The 22,444-nt window shown below is 41.7% G+C and overlaps 1 protein-coding gene across 1 annotated transcript in view; it reads right to left on the bottom strand.

Annotated features, from left to right (window-relative positions):
- The window catches only part of lrp4 (low density lipoprotein receptor-related protein 4), a 122,801-nt gene that overhangs the window by 15,305 nt on the left and 85,052 nt on the right, over nt 1–22,444 (bottom strand). Inside the window, exons 7-25 of the mRNA XM_059348517.1 lie at nt 19,521–19,640; nt 19,159–19,284; nt 18,310–18,435; nt 16,257–16,391; nt 15,664–15,789; nt 14,986–15,216; nt 14,206–14,362; nt 13,447–13,664; nt 7,300–7,476; nt 4,349–4,474; nt 3,571–3,779; nt 3,095–3,176; nt 2,881–2,986; nt 2,598–2,799; nt 2,146–2,335; nt 1,132–1,263; nt 726–866; nt 547–633; nt 278–449 (exon numbers count right to left, since the gene is read on the bottom strand). Coding sequence (XP_059204500.1) covers nt 278–449; nt 547–633; nt 726–866; nt 1,132–1,263; nt 2,146–2,335; nt 2,598–2,799; nt 2,881–2,986; nt 3,095–3,176; nt 3,571–3,779; nt 4,349–4,474; nt 7,300–7,476; nt 13,447–13,664; nt 14,206–14,362; nt 14,986–15,216; nt 15,664–15,789; nt 16,257–16,391; nt 18,310–18,435; nt 19,159–19,284; nt 19,521–19,640 — 2,863 coding nt within the window. The remainder of the gene's footprint in view (nt 1–277; nt 450–546; nt 634–725; nt 867–1,131; nt 1,264–2,145; nt 2,336–2,597; nt 2,800–2,880; nt 2,987–3,094; nt 3,177–3,570; nt 3,780–4,348; nt 4,475–7,299; nt 7,477–13,446; nt 13,665–14,205; nt 14,363–14,985; nt 15,217–15,663; nt 15,790–16,256; nt 16,392–18,309; nt 18,436–19,158; nt 19,285–19,520; nt 19,641–22,444) is intronic.

Here is a 22,444-nt window from a genome sequence, read left to right on the forward strand (position 1 = left end):
ACAGGGGTTAAAATTCAGTAAGTAAGAAGAAAGAAAGTAGGACAGAGATGAATAGGACCCACTGGATCATATTAGACATGATCCTGTATAATAATGAGTAATGATTATGACCTTTCTTTTTCTCAGGAGCTAGAACAGAAGAAAACAACTCTTTAATGATAATAAAACATTCCTCAGTGAAAACTGGAGTGAAACTTAAGTTTCATCATTGCCAATGTGGTTAGAGATTTTAACCAAATGCTATTAAAATAAAAAGCGTTCATATTAGTCAGCTTACCCCATTTCATTGTAGAGGGCAATTGCTCGCGGGCTGTCCAGGTTTTGCCAGACGAGAACTTTCCTCATTGAGCCGTCAAGGTTGGCAACCTCGATGCGGTTGGTTCCCGTGTCTGTCCAGTAGATCTTCCTGCCAACAGCATCCACCGCCAGACCATCAGTCGTCACCAACCCTGCAGAGAGAGACAGAGATGGAGTCATGACACTCTAAAACAGCAAAAAAAGAAGCAATAAAACCCAGCATCATACATGTTAAGCCATCCTCCTCACCTGTAGTTACGAGGTCTTCTTGTGCTTTTCCGTTGATGTTGGCTCGGCTGATTTTCTTCAGTGTGCTGTCAGACCAATACACCTTTCCTGCAGGAGGTGCCACATACACATGTAAGGGCATTTCTGCTCACTGGACTTTTTGAAACAGGGATTTTAAAACTTTGAGAAGACATTCGAACCTTCTTTGGGATCGACCCCGATGGCGATGGTGTTTTTCATGGAGCTGTTAACGGCCAGAACCACATCAGCGAAGTACGGGATATCCAAAGAAACCATCCTGATGTCGGTCCTCCGTGCAAAGATCAGGAAGCTGCTCATCCCTATAGAACACACAGACATATCAACAAACATCCAGACACAATACAAAGACTGACATGCTTTCATCTTCACGGAAGCAAAGATATTTTTACCATAACCTTTGAACTTTTTACTTTTTTGTTGCAGTTTTCTATCCTATATTTGCAGGCTTGAAAAAAGACATTTTTCTATTGTCTTTATCATTAGCAACAATCAGCTACTGTTTGCACTGTAAACACAGATGCTCAGACAAGAATATTTTTTGGCACTGAAGACAAATGTTTGTACCAGGCGTGCAGGTCTTTCCATCTGACTGCAGGTTGATCCCGGTGGGACAGGCACAGCTGGAGGCTTTGGGAGCAGGCGCCAGGAGACAGAGGTGGCTGCATCCTCCATTATTCACCGCACACGGGTTGCGCACTACAGATGGAGACACACAAAGCAACTCAGCTTACCCAATATCCTGCTTTCTAGGTTAGCTCAGAGGCTAGGAATGGAGAGGGAACGGGAAAAATTGGGGCAGAGAAAACTGAAACACACAATTTCCCTAAAGGGAACAAGGGAAAGCCCCACACATCAGTGAGATCAGTGAGGTTTCAGTTTGGTATGAGCCCCTGAGGCTCTCTGCCTGCTCTGTCAGTGATCTGGGGTCAGTTTACCTGTAATCCTCTCAGTGTCAGCAGAGACACGGGATCTGAGCTCTGGGAATAGGCGGCAAAAATCAGAAAAGTCGAAAGTGACAGGTGGAGATTTTTATCTTTTGTCACAAGAGACGACGCAAGTCAACAGGACCCGTTAAGTATTGTGACATCATCTGTTTATTAAACTATGACTTTTAGGTTTGTGTTGTGAAGGTGTTCACATCCAAAAGTGGAGGACTCAAAGCCCTATTTGTACATAGACCAGCACAATAATACTAAATATAATGTTGACTATAGCTGAAATTGTGATATTTTTTTGTAATCTCAACTTCATGCCTTCCTTTGTGAAATAAATATGATCATAAAATGGAACGTTAGCACTATGGATAATTACAAGCTTAATTCCACGTGGGAAAAGATCTAATGAGGTTCTGACATCTGACTGAGTAACCTTATACTGCTTTGTACTTCGAGCTAATGCTAACAGGACAGGCTGCTCAATAGCTGAGAGCCCTCGAGGCCCGTTGGTCAAATAACAGTAATTAGCTACTAAAATAGCGAGTTAGTTCACTGTTCATCTGATGTGGGTGTAAACATGCACTTAACCCCCATAGTCATTGTTTAATTCATTTACATGTTGCAGCACAGAGACAAACCCAACCTGTGTCGCGGTGTCGGTGGAACATGTGAATGTCCATGAGGTTCTCCAGGTTTTCAGCCAGCGTTTGTCGCCCCAAGCCCGTGAGCTTGTCAGCGCTCTGGATGCTCTTAGACTGCCAGTCTGTCCAGTACAGCTTGTCCTCGTGTACAGTCAGGCCAAAGGGGTGAGGCAGCTGACTGCCAATCAAAACCTGTAAAAAAAAAACAGCAGTAGAAGGTCGGTGAGAGCTGTAAATATAACTAAAATGTACTGTAAAGTGAAGAGAAAAACTTAAAAGCAAATCTCTACCAAGGATGAATAATTCATAAAATCTTTGCTGACAAAATACATTGAAATAAATACTCTTTAATTTTTAAATGTAAAGAATTTTCTCATAGAAATCATCATGTATCAAATGTTAACTTTGTGAGAATAAGAGATAAAAAGGCATTAGTCATGAAAACAGACTTTACCTGACGGTCAGAACCATCAAAGTTCCCAAATTCGATAGTTTTCATGCCAGCGTCAGCCCAGTACAGCCGTTTGGTCTCGTAGTCAATGGCGAGTCCGTTGGGCCAAGTCAGATTAGACGAGATGATGACGATCCGACTGGAGGCGTCCATTCCTGCACGCTCGATCTTCGGGTTGGCACCCCAGTCGGTCCAGTACATGAAACTACAGAGGAACAATAAAATTAATGAAAAAGAATCATGCAAAGTTCAGGTTTGTATGTTTCAGCCTTTCCAGTCGTCTCACCCTCCGATCGGGTCAACGACAATGTCCCTGGGTCGGTCCAGGTTCTCCCAAATCAGGACGGTCCGCATGCTCCCGTCTGCATTAGACACCTCGATACGATCCGTACCTGGGGGACAAGAGACATGAATGGTTGAAATCCAAGAGGTGAGGTGATTGTAGATAATGCAATAGGGATATAACTTTATGTGACAATATGTGAAGTTAGGTAGCTCACCAGCATCAGTCCAGTACAGTTTGTTGGTCACCCAGTCAATTGCCAAACCTGCTGGGCTCTCCAGACTGGTGTCCACCACCACCTGCAGAAACAGGGGCAACAGAGATTAAATACAGATTAGATACATTATCTTTTACAAAGCATATATATAGTATTTTATGTTGTCATGTTTTAGCTGCTTGTACTGCTTGTCTACTTAACATTGTTTTGTACTAATATGTTGTGTGTTTTATTGGTTGTTTTTAAGAGCAGGCCAAGAGACAAAGGTTTAAAAGTTGCATTTTGATCAATGCACATATTGTCCCCGAGAATTAATGAATTTATAAATGAATAAAACACATTTTTGTTGCACTTCCACATCAGCCCCAGTAGATGGCAGTATTGCATAAACTTAAACCCAGCTGCTCTCCTCTGTTCAGTCGAGCACAGATAAGAAGAGATAGATTTCAGAGAGTCAGACTGTGTTTGTCACTGACCTCCTGCTTGGTGCCGTTCCACAGGGCTCTGTTGATGGAGTCGGTGGTGACGTCCGTCCAGTAGATGTAGCCGTCTTTGGCGTCCCAGTCCAGCGCCACGGCATTGCGCACATCAGCCAGAGGGATGACATCATCGGACATGTCCTCTGTGTCGAAGCTGATTCGTCGGATGTCCGTCCTTCGGGCAAAAAGCAGGAACTTGTCAAGACCTGATTAAAGACCAAAGGTCTTCTGTCAGTCTTCTAGGTTTAACAGTGGGGTCAACAGTGAACACAGCAAAACAGCACTGACACACAAACAACCAGCAGCGCAATCAAACTGAATAATTAATATCATAAATACTAACAATTCCTATTACACAATAATCTACAACGATGACAATAAAAGTGTAACTGCCTTTATGATTATTGGGGGCTGTTAATGTCACATAATGCCATTTAAAGTGATGCAACAGGCCCATTAGTGAAGGATTCATTAAAACTTGCACTTTTAATACTCCTTTAGCTGCACTGAACCATAACATGTTATCAAATTAGTTAAAAATTTTGAAATCAGTCTAGTAATTTTCTGCATGCACAGTTTTTCTACACTTTTTCTACACCAATCTAAATCTCAACTGATCAGAAAAAATAGATGATGTACTGTCTAAATTGTATTTTAGTGTATACAATATTTGTCAGGTGCTAACTGGCTAAAATTGTTGTTTTGTAAATAAATAAATATGCAACATCCACACCATTATCACAAATGTTACAGCTCCCCGTGTTGAGGGACTCACCGTTTGCACAGTTGCTGTGGTCCACCTTCTTGAAGCCGGTGGGACAGGCGCAGGTGTGCGTCTTGTTGCTGGGGAGACAAAGGTGGCTGCAGCCGCCGTTGTTGGCGCCGCAGCGGTTCCTGCCACCTGCAGGAGAGACGGAAACACACAGCTCAGTATGGGATGGTTCATGTTCTTAGGAACTTTTTGAAGAGTTTTAAAAAATTTTTTTTAATGTATTATTACTATGTTTTGATTGCTGATTATATGCTGGTACCCTTGCAGGAACCTTTGTTGCATGTCCCCTGTCTGCCTCTTTACTTTGAGCCATTACATTAATGCAAAAATGCTTTATTATAAGGATGCAACGGTTCTTTACAGCACCTTTTATTTTGGCCAATGTGTAAGGATTGTTATAATAACAAAAAAAAAGTTTACACTTTTCAAGTTTTTCAAGGACTATATCAGCCTTTGGGAATATTCTGATTTAACTCCAATGTCCCCTCTTTTTCTTTATGAGTATTAATCAATCCCCAATATTATTCTGAAATATTAATGTGGTAAATGGGGGATTTTTTCAATCCATTAGGCATTTTGTCTATAAAACAACTGCTGCAAACAGCAATAAAGACTTTTTAGGTCTACTATCCAGGACCCTGAGAACTTGTTTATACTTAGACTCTGCAGGCTTTATTATTATTGTATCAGAGCTGAGAAACTATTTGGTTAAACAGTACTTTATATGTGAGAAAATCCTAATATGGAAATTAGCTTCAGGTCTCAGATTTTTTTTCATAAATCTTAAATTATTTAGGTTGAAATTTCTCTTTGTAACAACAAAAGCGAGTCGAAGATGACACCAAGGCACTTGAAAAAGGAACATAATAAAAATTGAATGTTGTCATTCTCTCATATTTTTTCCTTTAACTATGAAGCAAGTGTATACTGCATGCCTTTTCATATTGGACATATTTATGTTTCAGATTTTATATAATGAACTACACATTGGACAGCAGAACTTTAGTCTTTTGTTCTTCCAAACATAAAAAAAAAGTGCATCTGGATTTCACTCAAGTCCTGCAGCTTCTTTGCTTTGTTCAACTGATTCAAAGTTCAAATCTATTCCACTCACACATGAACTCACATGACTCTCTGACTCTGCACCAAAACAAAAGGAATAGTGTCTGACGTCCCTCTGCCAACACAGACACAGCTCGCAGTTCATATTAGTGCCCGGCTGTTACAATATTTTATCAGCATGATAACCAAAACTTTCTCTTGGCCAGAACACAAGTTCAACACGGTTTGTTAGCAAAGAACACAAGACTTTGCTATCACGCTGATAAAACACCTTAACCCGCCGGTTCACCGCAGAGCCTCACACTATTACAACAAATCATTCTATCATCGCTCTGTGGGAAAAGTCTTCACCTCTGTGTTCAGTTATACCCTCAAAGAAGATTCCTATCTGACATGTCTGCACTCTACCAGCTCATCTTCCAACCTCTAATGTTCAGTTTCTGTTTGATGTTTTGTTTTTCAGCATTTTTTCTTCCGTCTGCTTCATGACAGCATTTTCTACTTCTCAAGGCTTGGATGTATTCAAAAATAGCTCTATTGTTCTCACAAGAAAACACCCAAGCACAGACAGATTTGAAGTGATGTGGGGGGAAATGACCACGTAAGAAGCCACCAAGCCTCATGAATGTAAAACACTTTTTTTTTTTTTTTGCTTAAACTTAAACTGCAGAATTGATGCACAGTATAGTATCTCTGCACACCTCTTTGTCCATGAAAGGCACAAACATAACCCTCTAAACCCCACAATCTGTTGGCAGGTTTACATCTTTAAAAATTCACCAAAATGACATGGTTTATTATAGCTAAAAACTGTAAAAACAGAAATAATTGATGGATTTTTAAAGTTCTGACCGTCCTTGGATAAATTATGTGTGGCAAATACTTCTGTCAGGTAAAATGAGCAAATCAAAATAACTTTATGTTTATTTTTTTTTCAGAAATAAACCATTTGCACTAACTGGACCCAGCTGGGATCGGCTCCAGCCCCCCGGCGACCTTAGTTCAGATAATGAATGAATGAATGAATGAACTAACCAGATCATGCGCCCTTCAGAGAAACTGGGAAGCCATTAATGACTCGGCTCAGACCAACAGTCACAAGACAAAAATTTTTTTAACTTTGACTGAACTAAAATAAACTATAATATGAATTCAAATGGCATTTTTCTAATTATTTATGGCATTATAACTGTGTTGTTCTCCACAAAAGATATTTTGAGTTCTCCCTACTTCAAGCCACTACTGCTTGTGCTGTTTCCAATAGAGATGCAGAACTTATATATCTATATATATATATTCCTGAGAAAAACAAGGTCACAGTGAGTAGAATGTGACAGGAGCAAAAAAAGAAACACCCTGAAAGTGCTTGTGGTTCACAGGGCTGAAATCCATTCATCTAAACCACGTAACACTATGCTGCTTTCTCTGACGTCAATCAGCTTTTTCCTAGAAACACTTTGACTGTTGCAAATAACTAACAGCTCTATTTACTGATAATTTTCCTGGTTCTGCCTCTGACTGAAAAACCTTGATAAAAGGACAAAATGTAACCTGAAAATGAAGTCTTCAATTGTGCTACTACTGATTGCCATGATTCCAGACAATGTTTTGTCTGACAGTTGGCATTTTGACAGCAAAAACTGACAAAAAAAATATGTTGTTGTTGACGTATATGGATTTTGATTAAATGTATTAAAAAAAACTGAAAAAATATGTGGTGAAACAGGCTTCAAAAGCCTTATAATTCCACCTTACACTTCATTTAGCTCCCATCTGTCCTCTGATCCTCCCACAGGGCACCTTGGCTGCTCTCAGTCAAAGAATGTACCAATAATTACTGGGATATTTCAGGGTGATTTATCAAACTTAACTTGTAACTGCTGTTTACCGACCTGCAGGCTGCCTCTGAGGGTGCAGTGTGTGGATGTCCATGGGGAAGTGCAGCTTGTTACGAATAATCTCCTGGTTCTTGCCGGTGAATTTATTGGCGCTGTTGATGCTCTTGGTGTGCCAGTCGGTCCAGTAGAGGCTGTCCTCAAACACGGTGATGGCAAACGGGTGAGGCAGGCCTACAGAGAGAGGGAGAGAGAGATTTCAGAGAGGCTTAGAGATGCTCGATGAAGTGTGCAATAAAACCAGAAACAGGCCAACAAGGATTTTAACCAAACAATGAGCTGTTTTTTTTAAGGGACGCAAACAAACATGAAGTTCAACACATTTATAATGAACGAGAAATTAGGATTCTGTGAAGTTCATGCGAGCATTTAAATCCAAACACACACATAAAAAAAATGGAAAGAACGAATGCTGCGTTTGGCTTGTTCCACCAACACTCTCCAAACATCCTCCCATTCAGGGCTGTGGGCTTGGCTGATGTCATAACATCCCCATTTAGAGCTGCTTTCAATTACTCTGCCTCTCATTGGCCTGTAGCTGCTTTAGTTGTGGCCAGAGCGGCCAAAAGCAGAGACGCTCCATCGGTTTCCTTAAGTAATGTGACTTTTCCGTCCAGAATTTGAAAGCAAGATCAAGAACAGCCCTTAAACCGGGTCGGACTGGTACTGGACAGATACACACCAGCTCTTCTCTTTGTCTACAAGGGCATTACATGTTGATTTTATTTATTTAAAGTAAAATACAAAACCAAATTCACAAGTTTTAGTTGGTGTAAATTGGATTTTTTATTGGTCTTGATGTCTAAAAACACTATGCTTTTCCATATCTTAAGTGCAGGATGTCAGCAACATTTGGGACTAAATGAGCAATGATCAAAGTTAAAGTTAAAACAGTCAAGCTGATGTCACTTCGTCACACCCACTTCAAAGCCGCAAGAAGAACACAAATACAAGAAACTAGGTGTTGTTCTCACAGATCCTAATGTGCTCATGTAAGCTTATGGTGAGTGAAGCGGATTGCAAGAAGTTTTAGGTCCATAAAAATGTTGGCTGCATCAGAAGTTTCACGTTGAGGCTTTGAGTACTTTTGTCTTTGTACAAATTGTTGACAGGCCATATTAGAGGAACCCTGGCCTAAATACTAACATGTGTAACAGGGAACTCCTCACAGATTCTGTCTCCACTGGGAACATCTGCTCAGGGTGACTCCTCCACACTCTCCAAAGTCCAAATTAATGTTCTCTCCAGCTTAATCCTCCTCTGGTGAAGTAGCTGTATAACCAGTTGGATGAGAGTGCTAAATGGATGGAAAAAGTGATTTCTGCTGCTGCACAGAGCCCTGATGGTGGTGGTGGTAGCGGTGGTGTGGCGAGCGTGCTGGCGCAGGGCTTTTAAAAACAGCGCTGCTCATTTAATGACAGTGTTTTACAGCGTGGCATAAATGTCAAGTGGTAAATGGCTAAAACTGGAGAGAGACCAGAATAATAATGAGCCACAAGGATCAGAGCGATTGTGTGTGTGTGCTACAGTGTAAGCTCAATAATACAAAAGTTTTATCGTTTTAATCTTATTATACGTTTTATGAGCAACAAACTATTGGTTTAATGCCCCTGTGGGCATATGTGCATTAGTGTAGATGAAAAAATGATCAGATTTCACTTCAGAAAGTGGTTTGTGTAATCTCTAAACTGTTATAATGTGGATTTAATTTTATCGGTATCGCGGTACAGAAATTCCAAAGATATGAAGACACAGTGTCGCCAGTATACTGTTCGTCCACAGCATTAACTTATTTATTTTCCAACTGTGAAATGTCCTACTCAGTACGTTTCTGGTCACAACTCTTTAACAAATACTGTATTGCTGGGGTACACTGCACACATTCTGTCAGCTAAATTGTGATTTCACAGACTTTTGTAGAACAGTATTTGGAGACACACACTTGGCTCCCAGCAACCTGCATATTTAGAGGTGGATTTTGATATAGTAAGTATGTAAGTAAGTAGTTTATTTTCCAAAGTTTGTGCGCCAAAAGGCCCAGCCTGTGTCGGCTTACAAGACACAACAAACAGAACAAACAGGAGCAATAACATACTGAGAGTGAAAGAAGAATACACCTCTATGCATGTCAAACAATGATAATACAGCTATAAAACATCATTTAGGCACATCCGAGGCACGGATAAGAATGCTATGATGCTTAAATGATCAAAGCAGTGTACTATAGATGATGTTAAATGTGGTTGAGAGTTGTAAGTTCTGCACAGGCCGAAAGCTTTATATTATATTACTTCTACCCAAGTGTATTACTGCTTATTTTGGGACTTAAAGACTACAATTGTGAACTACATTTCCCATGAGTATTTGCATGGCAAAGCACAGACATACTTAGCCCTGGGATGTGTTTTAAAAAGACAGCTTTGGGACCGAAAGGCTGAAAATGGCTTTATCATTAAATACTAAAACGGGACATGAATGTGCAGAGGTTTCTTTTCTCCAAATTACATCTGACTACTGCCCTACTGGCTCCTCAGCATTGTGCCTTGAGTACAAGTTTAAAAAGTTACAAGTGTTGAAAGGACACCTGAGTTTCTGTGCCAAACCCCAAAGAATACTCAGATTCCTTAATTTGACAAATACATCACTTTTCGTCTACAATAAAATGATGCAATGATGCAAATGTTAGATGCTTCCTAAATATTGGCAGCCATACCATAGCTTTTCATGAATTAGATTGTAAAAATCTGATTAAAAAAATGGAAAATCCATGAATCAAATGAGAAACTAAGAAAGCATAAAGAAGTATAAAGTAATTGTAAGCTACTACAAATGAATGAACCAAGAACCAGTGAAGATAGCTAAAAACAAGACCATGACTGTACGTTTTCCCGCCTCCCTCTTCCACACACCGGTCCAGGTGTGTGTGAGGCGATACTGGCTGAGCGTGTGTGTTTCCTGATCTTATCCTAACATACGGGAGACAACAGTGCACCCTCTTCCCACCTCTGAGTCATTGCCATCCACGAGGCGCCTGGTTTTGATACGGTCACCTTCTTCCTTTCCGTCTCTGCACCCCCACGCCGCCCCTCCTGCTCCTTTTTTCCGGGACAGCTGGAGGAGCAGCTGCAGGCCGACAGGGCATCAAACGTCCCACCAGCCTTCACAGTAATGTCCCCTTTAACCTACATGTGGCACCTCCCAGTCCTTTCACGCCTCGCCTGGATCTGTCACACTCTCTATCTACAGGTCATCGGCAGCACAACGTCGCCTCCAGCTGGACGGAGCGCTGCTCGGATTAACGTGTGATGGACCGCCATACAGGGAACACTTAGTGGTCGTCTTTGATCTTTCCCCACTTGAATCACATTCCTCTCTGAGCTAACGGGCATTATATGTTGTTTACAAAGTCAGCAACCACATAAAGCTGTTGTGACGCATGGTTCACATTTGTTATGTGTTTTGTCTGTAAGGCTGAACAATATGAAAACTTACACTAAGCCAGGGTTTGTCCAGCTTTTTAAGAGTCAAATTCAAGCACTTTCAAGGTACCTAAACCAATTTACAATCGTATCTAAATTAGTATTATAAATGCACTTGCAAAAAATATGGTTGACAGAATTTATATTGCCACTTGGTTTATTACAGCAGTGATTTTGTATATGAATTATGTTTAGAAAATAAAGCATTTTTTTAAGGAGTATATCTGAATTTAAGCATATCTCTGATATTGAAAACATAAAGATTAAAATTCAGTGTTTTCAAAAGTTTCAAAAGAGAGGATACTGTGATCACATAACTGGCAATAGAAAAGAGAAATTAACAAACTAAAATGAACCATGATAAAGGACACAGCGGCTGACCAGAGGGGGTAACTGGCACAGAAGTAAATTAATCAGAATTAACTGATGAGCATCTGTGTGCAATTATGCATTTTCATGGGTGGCTTGGGTTACCAATACAAAAAAAGGGTGTTTTGGACTGAAAAAAAGTGTAGGAACCACAGGTTCAGACCTAAACCGATATATAAAAAACAAGCCACTATGTGCAGAATTTTACGTTCTCACTTGGCGACTCTGAGTGGTAGCTTCAACACAAAACGTATACAGTCAATCCACATGTTTTAGATATTAACAATCCACAAAGGATGAATCCTGATGACTGTGGCATAATACATCTATTCAAGACAGAACATAAAGATAGATTGACATTAAATCTAGTGCATCCTCTAGCATCACCCTCAGGGAACAACATTAGCTCTACACACGTGAGATCCCAATCTGGTTGGCCAATTTCCAAGACTTTTACGAGCATGTTAGAGCTCTCCAGAGGATTAACTGTTTATATTTTTATGGCCCTACTGCCTAGTAAACATATTCTAGTACGAGGAAGCCTTAAAGAAATTTGTGAACTGACATATTGTCCACAAGAGGGCATTGTTTCGCTGGTCTACTGTCATTACTTCATAAAGGACTGAACGAAAGTGTCCCACAGCGAATGACTCATTGTGAATGAGGATTCACTGCAGTATACTGCACATGTACGCTATGATCATGTACATGAACCACACACGCACTCACACGCACGCACACACACGCAGACACACGCAGCCTCTTCTCTTCCTGTCCTCCACCTGCACAGGTGTGCAGACTGGATAGCAGTGTTATCTGTGACACCCGCCTGCTGTCCAGCTCCAATGACAGAGGAGCTGGCACCCATTCAGCAGACACAGACACACAGACACACACACAAAACTATAGGTGTAGGGAGATAGACACTCGTTAACATTCCTGGGCACTAAGGCTCAGAAAGTAACTATGCACACACTCACTCACACACACACACACGCGCACACACACACACACACACGTCCCATTTGTCCCGTGTGTTGTCTGAGCAAACAGAGGCTGTGGAGGAAGGACAGGGCCAATTACAGCCTTTTATCCTGAGAGCACACATTATTAAGGAGAGCTCACAGGGCTGCTGGCACACACACACCCTCATCAAACATTTCCCTTGTCCCTCTCTCTTTTCACACTCTTAAACACTCTTGATTGTCACAGATGTGCTTCTACACATTTTTCATAAAAGTACCAAATCGGAGGGCATGGATCAGCCACAACACATCTTCCTGCAACATAAAGTCTCAGAAGCAGGCCAGAGCGTGTGTTTAAGACAGATCAGTGCCATGCTTCTTTACTCCTTAAATGCCAGATCCCCACTTTTAGTGCTCACACACAGCTCAGGCCTCACTGTAGGAACCAACAACATAAACAGAGGCACGCACAGCTTTATGTTGTTATTTATGGGCTCTGTGCGTGTGTGTCTGTGCATTTCAGAGCTAGACACATGCATATGCTCTTTAATGGAAATATGGCATTGATTAACTCCACATGGTATAATGAAGTAGCGTCAGCATGCTACATCCTATATCTATCCCCTGTGTGTGTGGGTGTGTGCTAATTAATGAGAATCCGAACTCCAGCCAGACCTCTGTACACCACATCTCTGCTGTTCCTCTCCAGCTCGCTCAAAGCTTTTAAGGAAAAAACAAAAGGCACCAGAAATATGGTTGGTTTTGTTTACATTTTCCAGTTCTGCTTATCGTTTCTCAGTTCCAGTAAAAGCATGAGCCGCCTCTATTTTCTGGAGATTTGGGTTGCCATAAATTCTGTGGTTATTCTTTGCTTCCTCTTAAAATCTCGACCAAAAATCCAATAACTTTATTACAGATTTCGTAATCCTTTCTGTTTAGACCTTTTTTAAAGTTTCTGTCAATACGAACATAATGTTTTTTTTTCTTCAAAATAAAGGTTTCCATCAGCCAGCCATCAGGCTTCTATTGTGAAGCAGATGAAAGCTTTTTCTAGCCTTTGTTGATGAAATTATGAACTGCGAAGTCCTAATGTGTAAATCTGTGTTTTCTTTAAATATCTTAATATTTGGGGGAGTTAATGGGAGTTTTAGCCCAGCTATTTAGGCACACCTCCAGTCCACCATAAAAACATTCAATGTGTACAGTACACAAGTGTCAAGGGTGTTAGATCCATCCTTTAAGGACCAAAAAAGACTTCCAAATTCCAATTCTGAACAGGTTCTTGAAACCCAGTCCCAGCGTCACAACACTGATGACAGATGGGATTTTACCTTGGCTGATGACGGCCTTGCGGTTGCGTCCATCCAGGTCGGCCCTCTCGATGACATGGTGCTTTGCGTCCACCCAGTACATGCGGCGGCCGGCGTAGTCGATGGTGAGGCCGTTGGGCCAGAACAGGTGTGTGTCGGCGATGACCCGCCTGTTGGAGCCGTCCATATTGGCGTACTCGATACGGGGTGTGTTTCCCCAGTCTGTCCAGTAGATTTTACTGTGGAGAAAAGTGGGACAGTCGTGGTTAGTTTACTTTTTGTTTATTTGTTGTCTGGAGGTAAACAGATTGCTGTCAGGATACAAGACACAGCAGATGTCTGATGTAATAAAAAGTCTCCTCTGTACTCGACTTTCATGTCCTCCTCATCATCACTCATCTGTTCTGACCGGCCTCAGAGGGAACAACTACTTTTTTTTGGATATTTTTCAATTATCCCATGCAAATGAGCAACCTAATAAGCTGAATGAGTTTACCAGCTTAAAATTTCTCTGGGGCTTCATCTAAAACTCTTTCCTGCCACTGCAGCATATGAAGCCGGGGATGAAAGCACACTTAGCCGCTGCCGCTTTCATGAAATCCTTGTTCCACACAGATGCTCGCCTGTGGGCACTGCTGTGCTGCCAAACTTTAATCCCTGCTCTGCTTCTACACTACAACTGGGACACATCCAGGGGGGATATGTATATACACAAGTGTGTGTGTGCATTTGAAACCATCTGTAGTGCATTATACAGTTTGTGTGTGTTTGGATTCGTACCCCTCTATGGGGTGCAGTGCGATGGCTCTGGGCTTCTCCATGTTCTGCCACAGCAGCACCTTGCGATGCGTCCCGTCCAGGTTGGCCACCTCGATACGGGACGTCCCCGAGTCTGTCCAGTACAACTTGTCATGGATCCAGTCTATGGCCAGACCACCTGAAGAAGAAAACATAATTTAGAATTGGTCAGAATATTAACTTATTATATATTTAACTAATGCCAAGTAAGATTTCATGTAAAGTTTCTTCTGTAACTAGCTGTTTCAGCCTCTGATTGATGTATCACTACTCTCTATGTATTCATTGTATGTGCTTTTTATGTCAGAACCATTCATGTGAGCAGGCCAATAAGGTTTCATTGAATTTTACTGAGGGAGAGAGAGAAAGCTCAGAAGCAAAAGTACAAAATAGAGATGAAATGAAAAGAAGAAAAAAGTAGAACAGTGAAATACTCTGAGGAGAAAACTACTTAGAAAAAGGGTGAAATAGACCAAAGAGGAGTGAGTTCAAAAGACGGAGAGACACTGAGTCTGAGAAAGCAAGAAAAGGAGTTAAAAGCAAAAGAAAAAAAACTGAAAATGAGAAAGACTTTTGACTTTGAACAGTATTGATGTCATACTGCTGAACTCATATATAAACAAGGTGATGGATGAAGTGAGAGGGGGAGCAGAGTATAGTTGGACAGAAAGCAGCAGACCTGAATAAATTGGATAAATGATAAATGGGCCTGTTGTCCTAAATGTGAACCCGCATCCGATTGGCCGGCTGGCCGTAACCCACCTGGGCTCTCCAGACCGGTGGAGACAACCTCCTCCACGTTGGAGCCGTTGAGGTTGGCCTTCATGATGCGGTCCAGCGTCACGTCGGACCAGAAGACCAGCTCGCGGCTGTGGTGGAAGTCCAGCGCGATGGCGTTCTCCAGGTTGTTGAGCAGCAGAGTGTACTCGGAGCGATGCGGCAAAACCTGACGGATGTCGATGCGGTTGGCAAACAACAGAACCGGCTCCGGACCTACAGGACGGAAAGCAGACAGGTTTAGACAATGTGAATTAAAGTGGAAAAGGAAACTGTGACGTGGAAAAAAAAACCCTGTCTTAGTTAGGACCGATGGTCACTTTTAATAATAAAAAGCATTAATCTCATCGGAGGTGAAGGTCGGGGTCCTGGCAGCTGGCTGACACACAGTCCTGACCTGGGTTTAACTCTGGTCTGCAGCAGATTGATGGGCTGCTGCTGTACCAGGCCTGCACTCTACCTTCACTGCGTATCTAAATCTAGTCCAGACCCTCTGAATGAGCCAACCTCATTCTGAGTAAAGACCCCGGAGCAGAGGAATGGATACAGTTACCACTGAAGAAAGTATAAACACTATGCAAGCGTGTTTTTATTGGAGGTCAAACCCCAGCGACTTCTCTGTGGTCACATGTCAAGGTTGAAATAGAGTACAGTGGTTTTTACCGAGAGCTTTGCAGCTGCGCTTGTCAGGTCGGAGCTCGTAGCCCTGAACGCACCAGCACTGGAACCCCCCCTCTGTGTTGGTACAGCCCTGGCTGCAGTAGCCTTCTTCAGCACACTCGTCCACATCTGGAACAGACCACAGAGGGAGAAGACAAGAGGGGAGGGACAGGGTGTTGTTGGCGTTAAACTCCTGCAGGGTTATCAATGAATTCAAGACACAAAGCAGAGTGTGCAGAGGTGGCTGCAAGGTGAAAAACTCACTCAAACTTTTTGGAACACATCCGACTTCTTGTTACACCCCTTTAACTCTAAATTAATTTCTTGACCTTGGCAACATACCTGTGGAATCTGGAAGCAGATTGTCTCCCCGAGTTTTAAAATTGTGGCTGTAACAAATTCAGCTCATGGCAGAAATCCCAAATTCCCATCAATAATTTCTTAGCCCAAACCTTAACTTTTCACCAAGTTCTATGGCAATGTGTTCATACTTTTGGGGAATATTCTGCTGACATAAAGACAAACTGACTAACAGGAGGGAAAGCAGAGAGTACACACACAAACACACACAGACACACACACACACAGTGTGTTACCCTGGCAGGCTTTGCCGTCGTCCATCAGTCGGTATCCAGTGTGACAGGTGCACTGGACCAGACCTCTGACCATCTGACACTTCTGGGAGCAGCCTCCGTTATTCTGGTTACAGTTGCCCTCGCTGGAGCGTGGACCTGCACACCGCACAGAAACATTACACGAACATAAACACAGCATGCTGATTCAGTATAAATACCACCACACACTGTAAAAAGTATGACTCATCTGGTGCTGAGCCTTGGAATATTTTAAGCTACAAGCAGCAAGGACTGAGGATTGGGATTTCAGTCTGTCTGGTGCATAGAGATTGGAAACTGATCAGATTTCGTTAATACCAATGCCAAATAATGAGCGTTTCAGCCTGATTCTTTATCAATTTGCTTATTATTTCCTCATCAACTTTCTGTGTTGAAAAAAGTAGATCTAAAGTGTAGAACAGAGTGGTCCAACAGTCTGAGGAAGCTTTGGTTGGATTCTTCTCTTTCTTTTGCAAGTTTCCAGCAGCATAAACACATGATTTTATGTCATTGTTTTGCAATGCACAACTAAGTGGATATGATAAGATCAAAGGCATATGATTCTGATGGATCGGGCAATGTGAAAACAGTTCTCAGCTGGACAAATTCTCAACTCCCATCCCGACTAGTGCAGGCTAAGACAGCTCAACAATACATCCCAGATTATCATTAACCCTTAATAGGGCACTCATTGAAATACTTGCAAATTCCAAAGTTCAACCCTAGAGAATATTGAAGGATATTACATACAGCCAGAATGTGGAGTAGATGCGCAGATTTATGAGATTTAAAGTGGTGAATCTGCGAGAAAAATAGTTGCTTTTTTCCCACTTTTTTCTCGTAAATCTGCAACTTTTTTTGCGCAGATTTGCCACTTTAATCTAGTAAATTTGCAACTTTTTTCTAGAAATAGAGGTTTGTATTTGTATTATTATTCATACTTGGCCCTAATATGCCATCATAGTCAAGTTCTCCTCGTACAAGTCATTGAATAATAAGACGACTGTTTCTTGCTGATTTTTTTTCTAAATTTTTCATTTTTACATTGGAGGTCAAGGTCAATAAAGTTAATATTATTATTATATTATTATCATACTGATTGGTGAGATGTTATGGTGCCACCGTCTGTGATGTAGCCTGATCTTTGCTGATTAGCTGGAAGAAATCCATGTGGTTCTAAGACCTCACAGAGAGACATGGGGACCCAGTTTGATATCCACTGAAGTTACCGAATATAGTTCTTCGCCCGATAAAGGGTTAAATGTATTTGAATGTTCCTGATGCACACTGGGTGGTTCTGAATGATCCTGGTGACAGCCTGACCTTTCCTCTAGTGACACCATTAGGCCTATATTTCACCTTTACAAAGGTGCCCTAATGTTACTGGTGACTCCACTGACCTTTCCTTTCAAGCCTCAAAATACCACTCCCACTACATTTCACTAAAAAATATTACAGCCAGAGTGTAATGAAATTTAATGAACCCATTGATGAACCCTTTCCACTTTGGGCACTCCATGAGCTTTTCTTTTTACAACCTCCTCATGTTAAAATGTGATAATTGCACACGATGACTACTATTATTTCATGATCTTACTGTCAGATAGCAATAAAAACTTGCTCTCCACATTAATTCTCCTCAAGGGAATAAACACTTTGATTAATAAAACTGCAGTCAAACAAAAAACTCCCTTGTAAGTATTAATCCTTAATTTTAAATATTATCCAAAACCTATGATAAAAAGCTTGGCTGATGTCGACAAGTGTCTCTATAGCAGCATCACGTATAAAATTAAATTGAATCAAATAACAAGATGATATGCAATGTCATTCATCAATGAATCTCAATTATCATTCAATGAGTTAAATGCTCACGTCAGTCTGCATGAGTCAGACATTGTTATTGCAGTATTATTCCTTCAGACTAAGTGTTATTTCACAGTCTGTGAATGCATTAAGGCAACAAGAAAGAGTCTGAACATGATGTTCAGCCTTGACACTGCAGTACTGACGCAGATGTAGTGAATGGACTCACGGCAGTCGTGGTGTGGGAGTTCGTCAGTCCCGTCTCCGCAGTCGTTGACCTCATTACACACCTTCCTCTGACCGATACAGCGTCCATTCCCACACTGGAACTGGTCAGGAGCACATGGAGGACTCTCTGCGGGGAGATAACATGATGTATCCCTTGAGACAACAGACAGCTGTCTCCACACTGTCTTCCTCTTACTTCCGTCCCACACACAGATAACACCATTATAACTCTTTATGTCCTACTCTGCCCTCACAAATTGTTGTTACCCATAAATGACACAAAAAGGTTGTATTTTTAAGTAGATCAGATCATTGTTTTTTGTCTTCCCATTAACCTCTCCTCCTGTGCATCATTACACATAATTGAACAGCTTATTTGAAGGTCTCACAGAGAGACATACCAGACTGAACTGCAGAGAAACGTATGAATGATTAAAATTGCATTTTGATTTGATGCAATTGTGCAGACATAAAAATTACAACATGGATTTGATATGTATTAATTTAGATTGGAGGGGCCCATGCAAAGTGATCTGGAACACATGCACCATCATGCATCAGCTTATGGGTGGATACTATCCAAACATAGAGTAAAAACTTTCCAGCATTCTCTTTATTATTAATTTCTATCTGAATATGAGGGCTGCTTTCTGTAGTTTGTCCTGAGGTCAAATCTTCCACTATTAAGAAACTGCCAAACTGACCACTCTGTTGTTTTTAAAACCAACTGTGTGAAATGTGAAAGTGAGTTTGTGAGTAGAGGAGGGCTGTTCTGAGCTGTTGTCATGACTACGATTGAAGCTGGTGTTATATTTAGCTCCTGAAAACAAGATAACAACCACAGTCTTACCAGTTTTCTCGCAGCCCTCTTCATCACTGCGGTCGGAGCAGTCGGGCTCGCCATCGCACCTCCACGACAGCCGGACGCAGCGTCCAGTTCCACAGCGGAACTGGTCAGCCGTGCACATGGATGTGGCTGCAGGACACACACACACACACACATTTCATTCCTCCACACTTAGTCTAGGGGATTTGAGATATCTTTAGGGATTGCCTTGTTTTTCCTGCACTTGCATAAGTCAGACAAAAGACTGAAAGTGACACAAACAATCACATAAACACTGTATAAGTACGTAACCATGCATATTTCCTAGATACACAACACTATACAGAGCACATATTTCAGTAATTGTGATGAAATCAGCTACTCACTGCAGTTCTTCTCGTCTGATTGGTCGTCACAGTCGTATTCGCCGTCACACCTCCAGCCCGCATTGATGCACATCCCGCTGCTGCACATGAATTCAACTGATCTGCAGGGCTGGTGTGAAGCTGTACACAAACACATGCAAAAAACAGAATGACATCAGAAACATGACAACCACAGCAGGAAATGCAGCTGTAATTTAACCACATTTACAGAGTAAAACAAATCTCTCACAACATGATTTTAAAAGGCACAATTGAATTTGTGGCGTGTTTATTATCATGACATACATGCCTCATGTTCTGCATCTAGGATCAGACATCCCATTGCTTGAAAAAACAGTTTAGATGCTGGTGGATTAGGTTAGAATAAAAGGTAGAAGACAGGAGGTCTTCTGGTCCTCTTAGTTCCTGGTAACAAAGACTCCATCCCAGATCATATCCACAGTCTATTCAGTCGGATTTGGTTAGGAAGCATCTTATTTTAGCTGCGCTTAATATGTTATTCAATATTTAATTGGATCCACAGTGTTCTGATTATTTGGTATGCCATATACAGTATATCACATGAGAAAAAGTTTGAACTTTGCAATGCAATGTATTTTCGCTCTTTTAGATTGTTGTTGCTTGTTTATTGGTGCAGCATTGTGCTTCTGTCTTGGTCTTCTTTCACTATTTGGGTCTTTTCGGGTTGACCACATGTTGGATCAGGTCCAATTATCCTCGGGTCTATTCAGATCGGGTCTCTGTCTCTATCTTTTCTTGGAAAAGAATTTACACTCAGGGGATTTAGGGAGGTTTTCCACATGCCAGTTTCAGATCAGATCCACACTATGGACTTGTGAAGTCCTCTAGTACAAGATTGAAAGCTCAACTTTCATATGCACAGAGATTAAGTAAACAAATGTATAATATAATTCTTGGTTTGCCGTCCCCCTGAATGCTGCCCATAAAAAGTAAAGTGCAAAGTAATTTATACCAGTAATATTTCCTTCTCCATTAGTTACTTGTGTTTATTTTGGCGGCCTTATGATCCTTTCTGACTACAGATCATAGCTGTCCCACCTTTAAATCTCCCACCACATCTCAACATGCAATCAGATCAAAGTGAAGCTCAAACTGGCAGCAGATGAGGACGGAGGTGGACGAGAAGATTAAAGCTGAATCAAACATAAGCATTTTAAATCCCGAGTGTGTGTGTGTCTGAGCCATGTGTGTGTATTTTTTTGACGTGTTTCCTCCCGACAGCACGAGTCGGCTCCCATCAAAGCTACAGTGGGCGTGAGATAAGGCAGGAACAAAATGACAGATGAGGGAATGCTGAGGAAGAAGAGATGTTGTAGAGCTTCAAGCATCACCGTGAAGGCTTATCAGCTGGCCGAGAGAAGAGAGAGATGATCAAAACAGCAGGTGGCTCTCCCACAGAGAGAGGGAAAGGGAAAGGGAGAGAAAGAGAGAGAGAGAGAGAGAGAGAGAGAGAGAGAGAGAGAGAGAGAGAGAGAGAGAGAGAGAGACTTATAGGTCACTAAAATCAGCGTGGGACACCGACAAACACACCGACGCCCACACATGCACAAATGATTCATCCACCCTCTCTCTCCTCGTCCCTCACTCTCCCTCACACACTCTAACACACACACATACACACCAACGATGCTCTTTCATCTGCTCAGCTATGCAGCCAAAAGCAGTATCAGTGTTCGCAAGCGGTAACGAGGCATGCAAGTGTGAGTGTTTTTGGATGTGCATGTGTGTGTGCGCTCACATAAGAGAGAGAGAGAGAGAGAGAGAGCGAGAGAGAGAGAGAGAGAGAGAGAGAGAAATGAGTGTGTGTGTGTGTGTGTGTAAGAGAGAGAGAGAGGCTTCTTCTCTAACAAAGCGCCCTTCATGTGTCTGGAGAGTCGATGCCAAGGAATGCTGTCTGAGGATGGGCCGTCTTATGCCTCTGAGGAATTCCTCCTCTGTGTGTGTATGTGTGTGTGTGTGTGTCCACAAACTATCTGTATGTTTCACAAAGTGTATACGTCTTCAGACTCTTTTATATGCTTCATAAAACGGAATTTACTATGATTTGTAACAGTAAATATACAGAGCGCTCTCATTCTGAATGATTCCTTGTCTTAAAAAAGATAAAATCAAAACAACAGTAGATGGACAGTTTAAGGGTATAGGACAGCAGGAAATGGTTAGAGGACATTGGATCCAGCTGGTTTCAGTTCATCACACAGGATGTGGATTGATCTATTAACCTTGTTCGTTTTTAATCCCAAAGTGAACATTCAGTCTATCATGTTTCATGCAAAAACAGGATTTTTTTTTGTTTATTCTGAGATCTGTATCATTTTGGATTTTTCAAAGATGTGTGTGTGTGTGCGTGCATGTGTTTGTGTTCTGCAACACCTAATTAATTTGGATCTGATGTGTGCCGCACTGTTTTCACTGCTTATTTTAGGTGTTTTTATGAGTCATCTCATGTCTCTTTTCATCGGTTTTTAACTTTTTTTTCTAAAGCTTTGATGCCAGCTCAACTTTCCAAAAAGAAATGTTAAACACTTCAGAAGCAAGGCAGCAATTAAAAAACCTGGACGTGGGAGGAGACCAGGAGGAACAGAGAGCAGCTCAGTCGACTAACATGACCAAACGATGTTACAGAACCTTGAAACTGCGCTTATCGCACTGCAGATAAACACATCAAAGGGGGAAACCATTGTGTGTGTGAGGGAGAGAGAGATGTGGTGGGCGGTTATAGACAATGAGCGCATGAAACAAACGTAAGAAATCAGAGACGAGAGAACGAGGAGGGAGAAGCTGAGAGATTTGTCTGCAGCAGGCAGCATCTCTGGAGTGAGGAGAGTGACACATGATAGTCTGTGTTAATCAGGACCATGGCTTCACACTGTGTGTGCGCGAGTGTGTGCGTGTGTGATACA

Source organism: Centropristis striata, chromosome 2, assembly GCF_030273125.1.
Source record: "Centropristis striata isolate RG_2023a ecotype Rhode Island chromosome 2, C.striata_1.0, whole genome shotgun sequence".
In the NCBI taxonomy this organism is placed as follows: Eukaryota; Metazoa; Chordata; class Actinopteri; order Perciformes; family Serranidae; genus Centropristis; species Centropristis striata.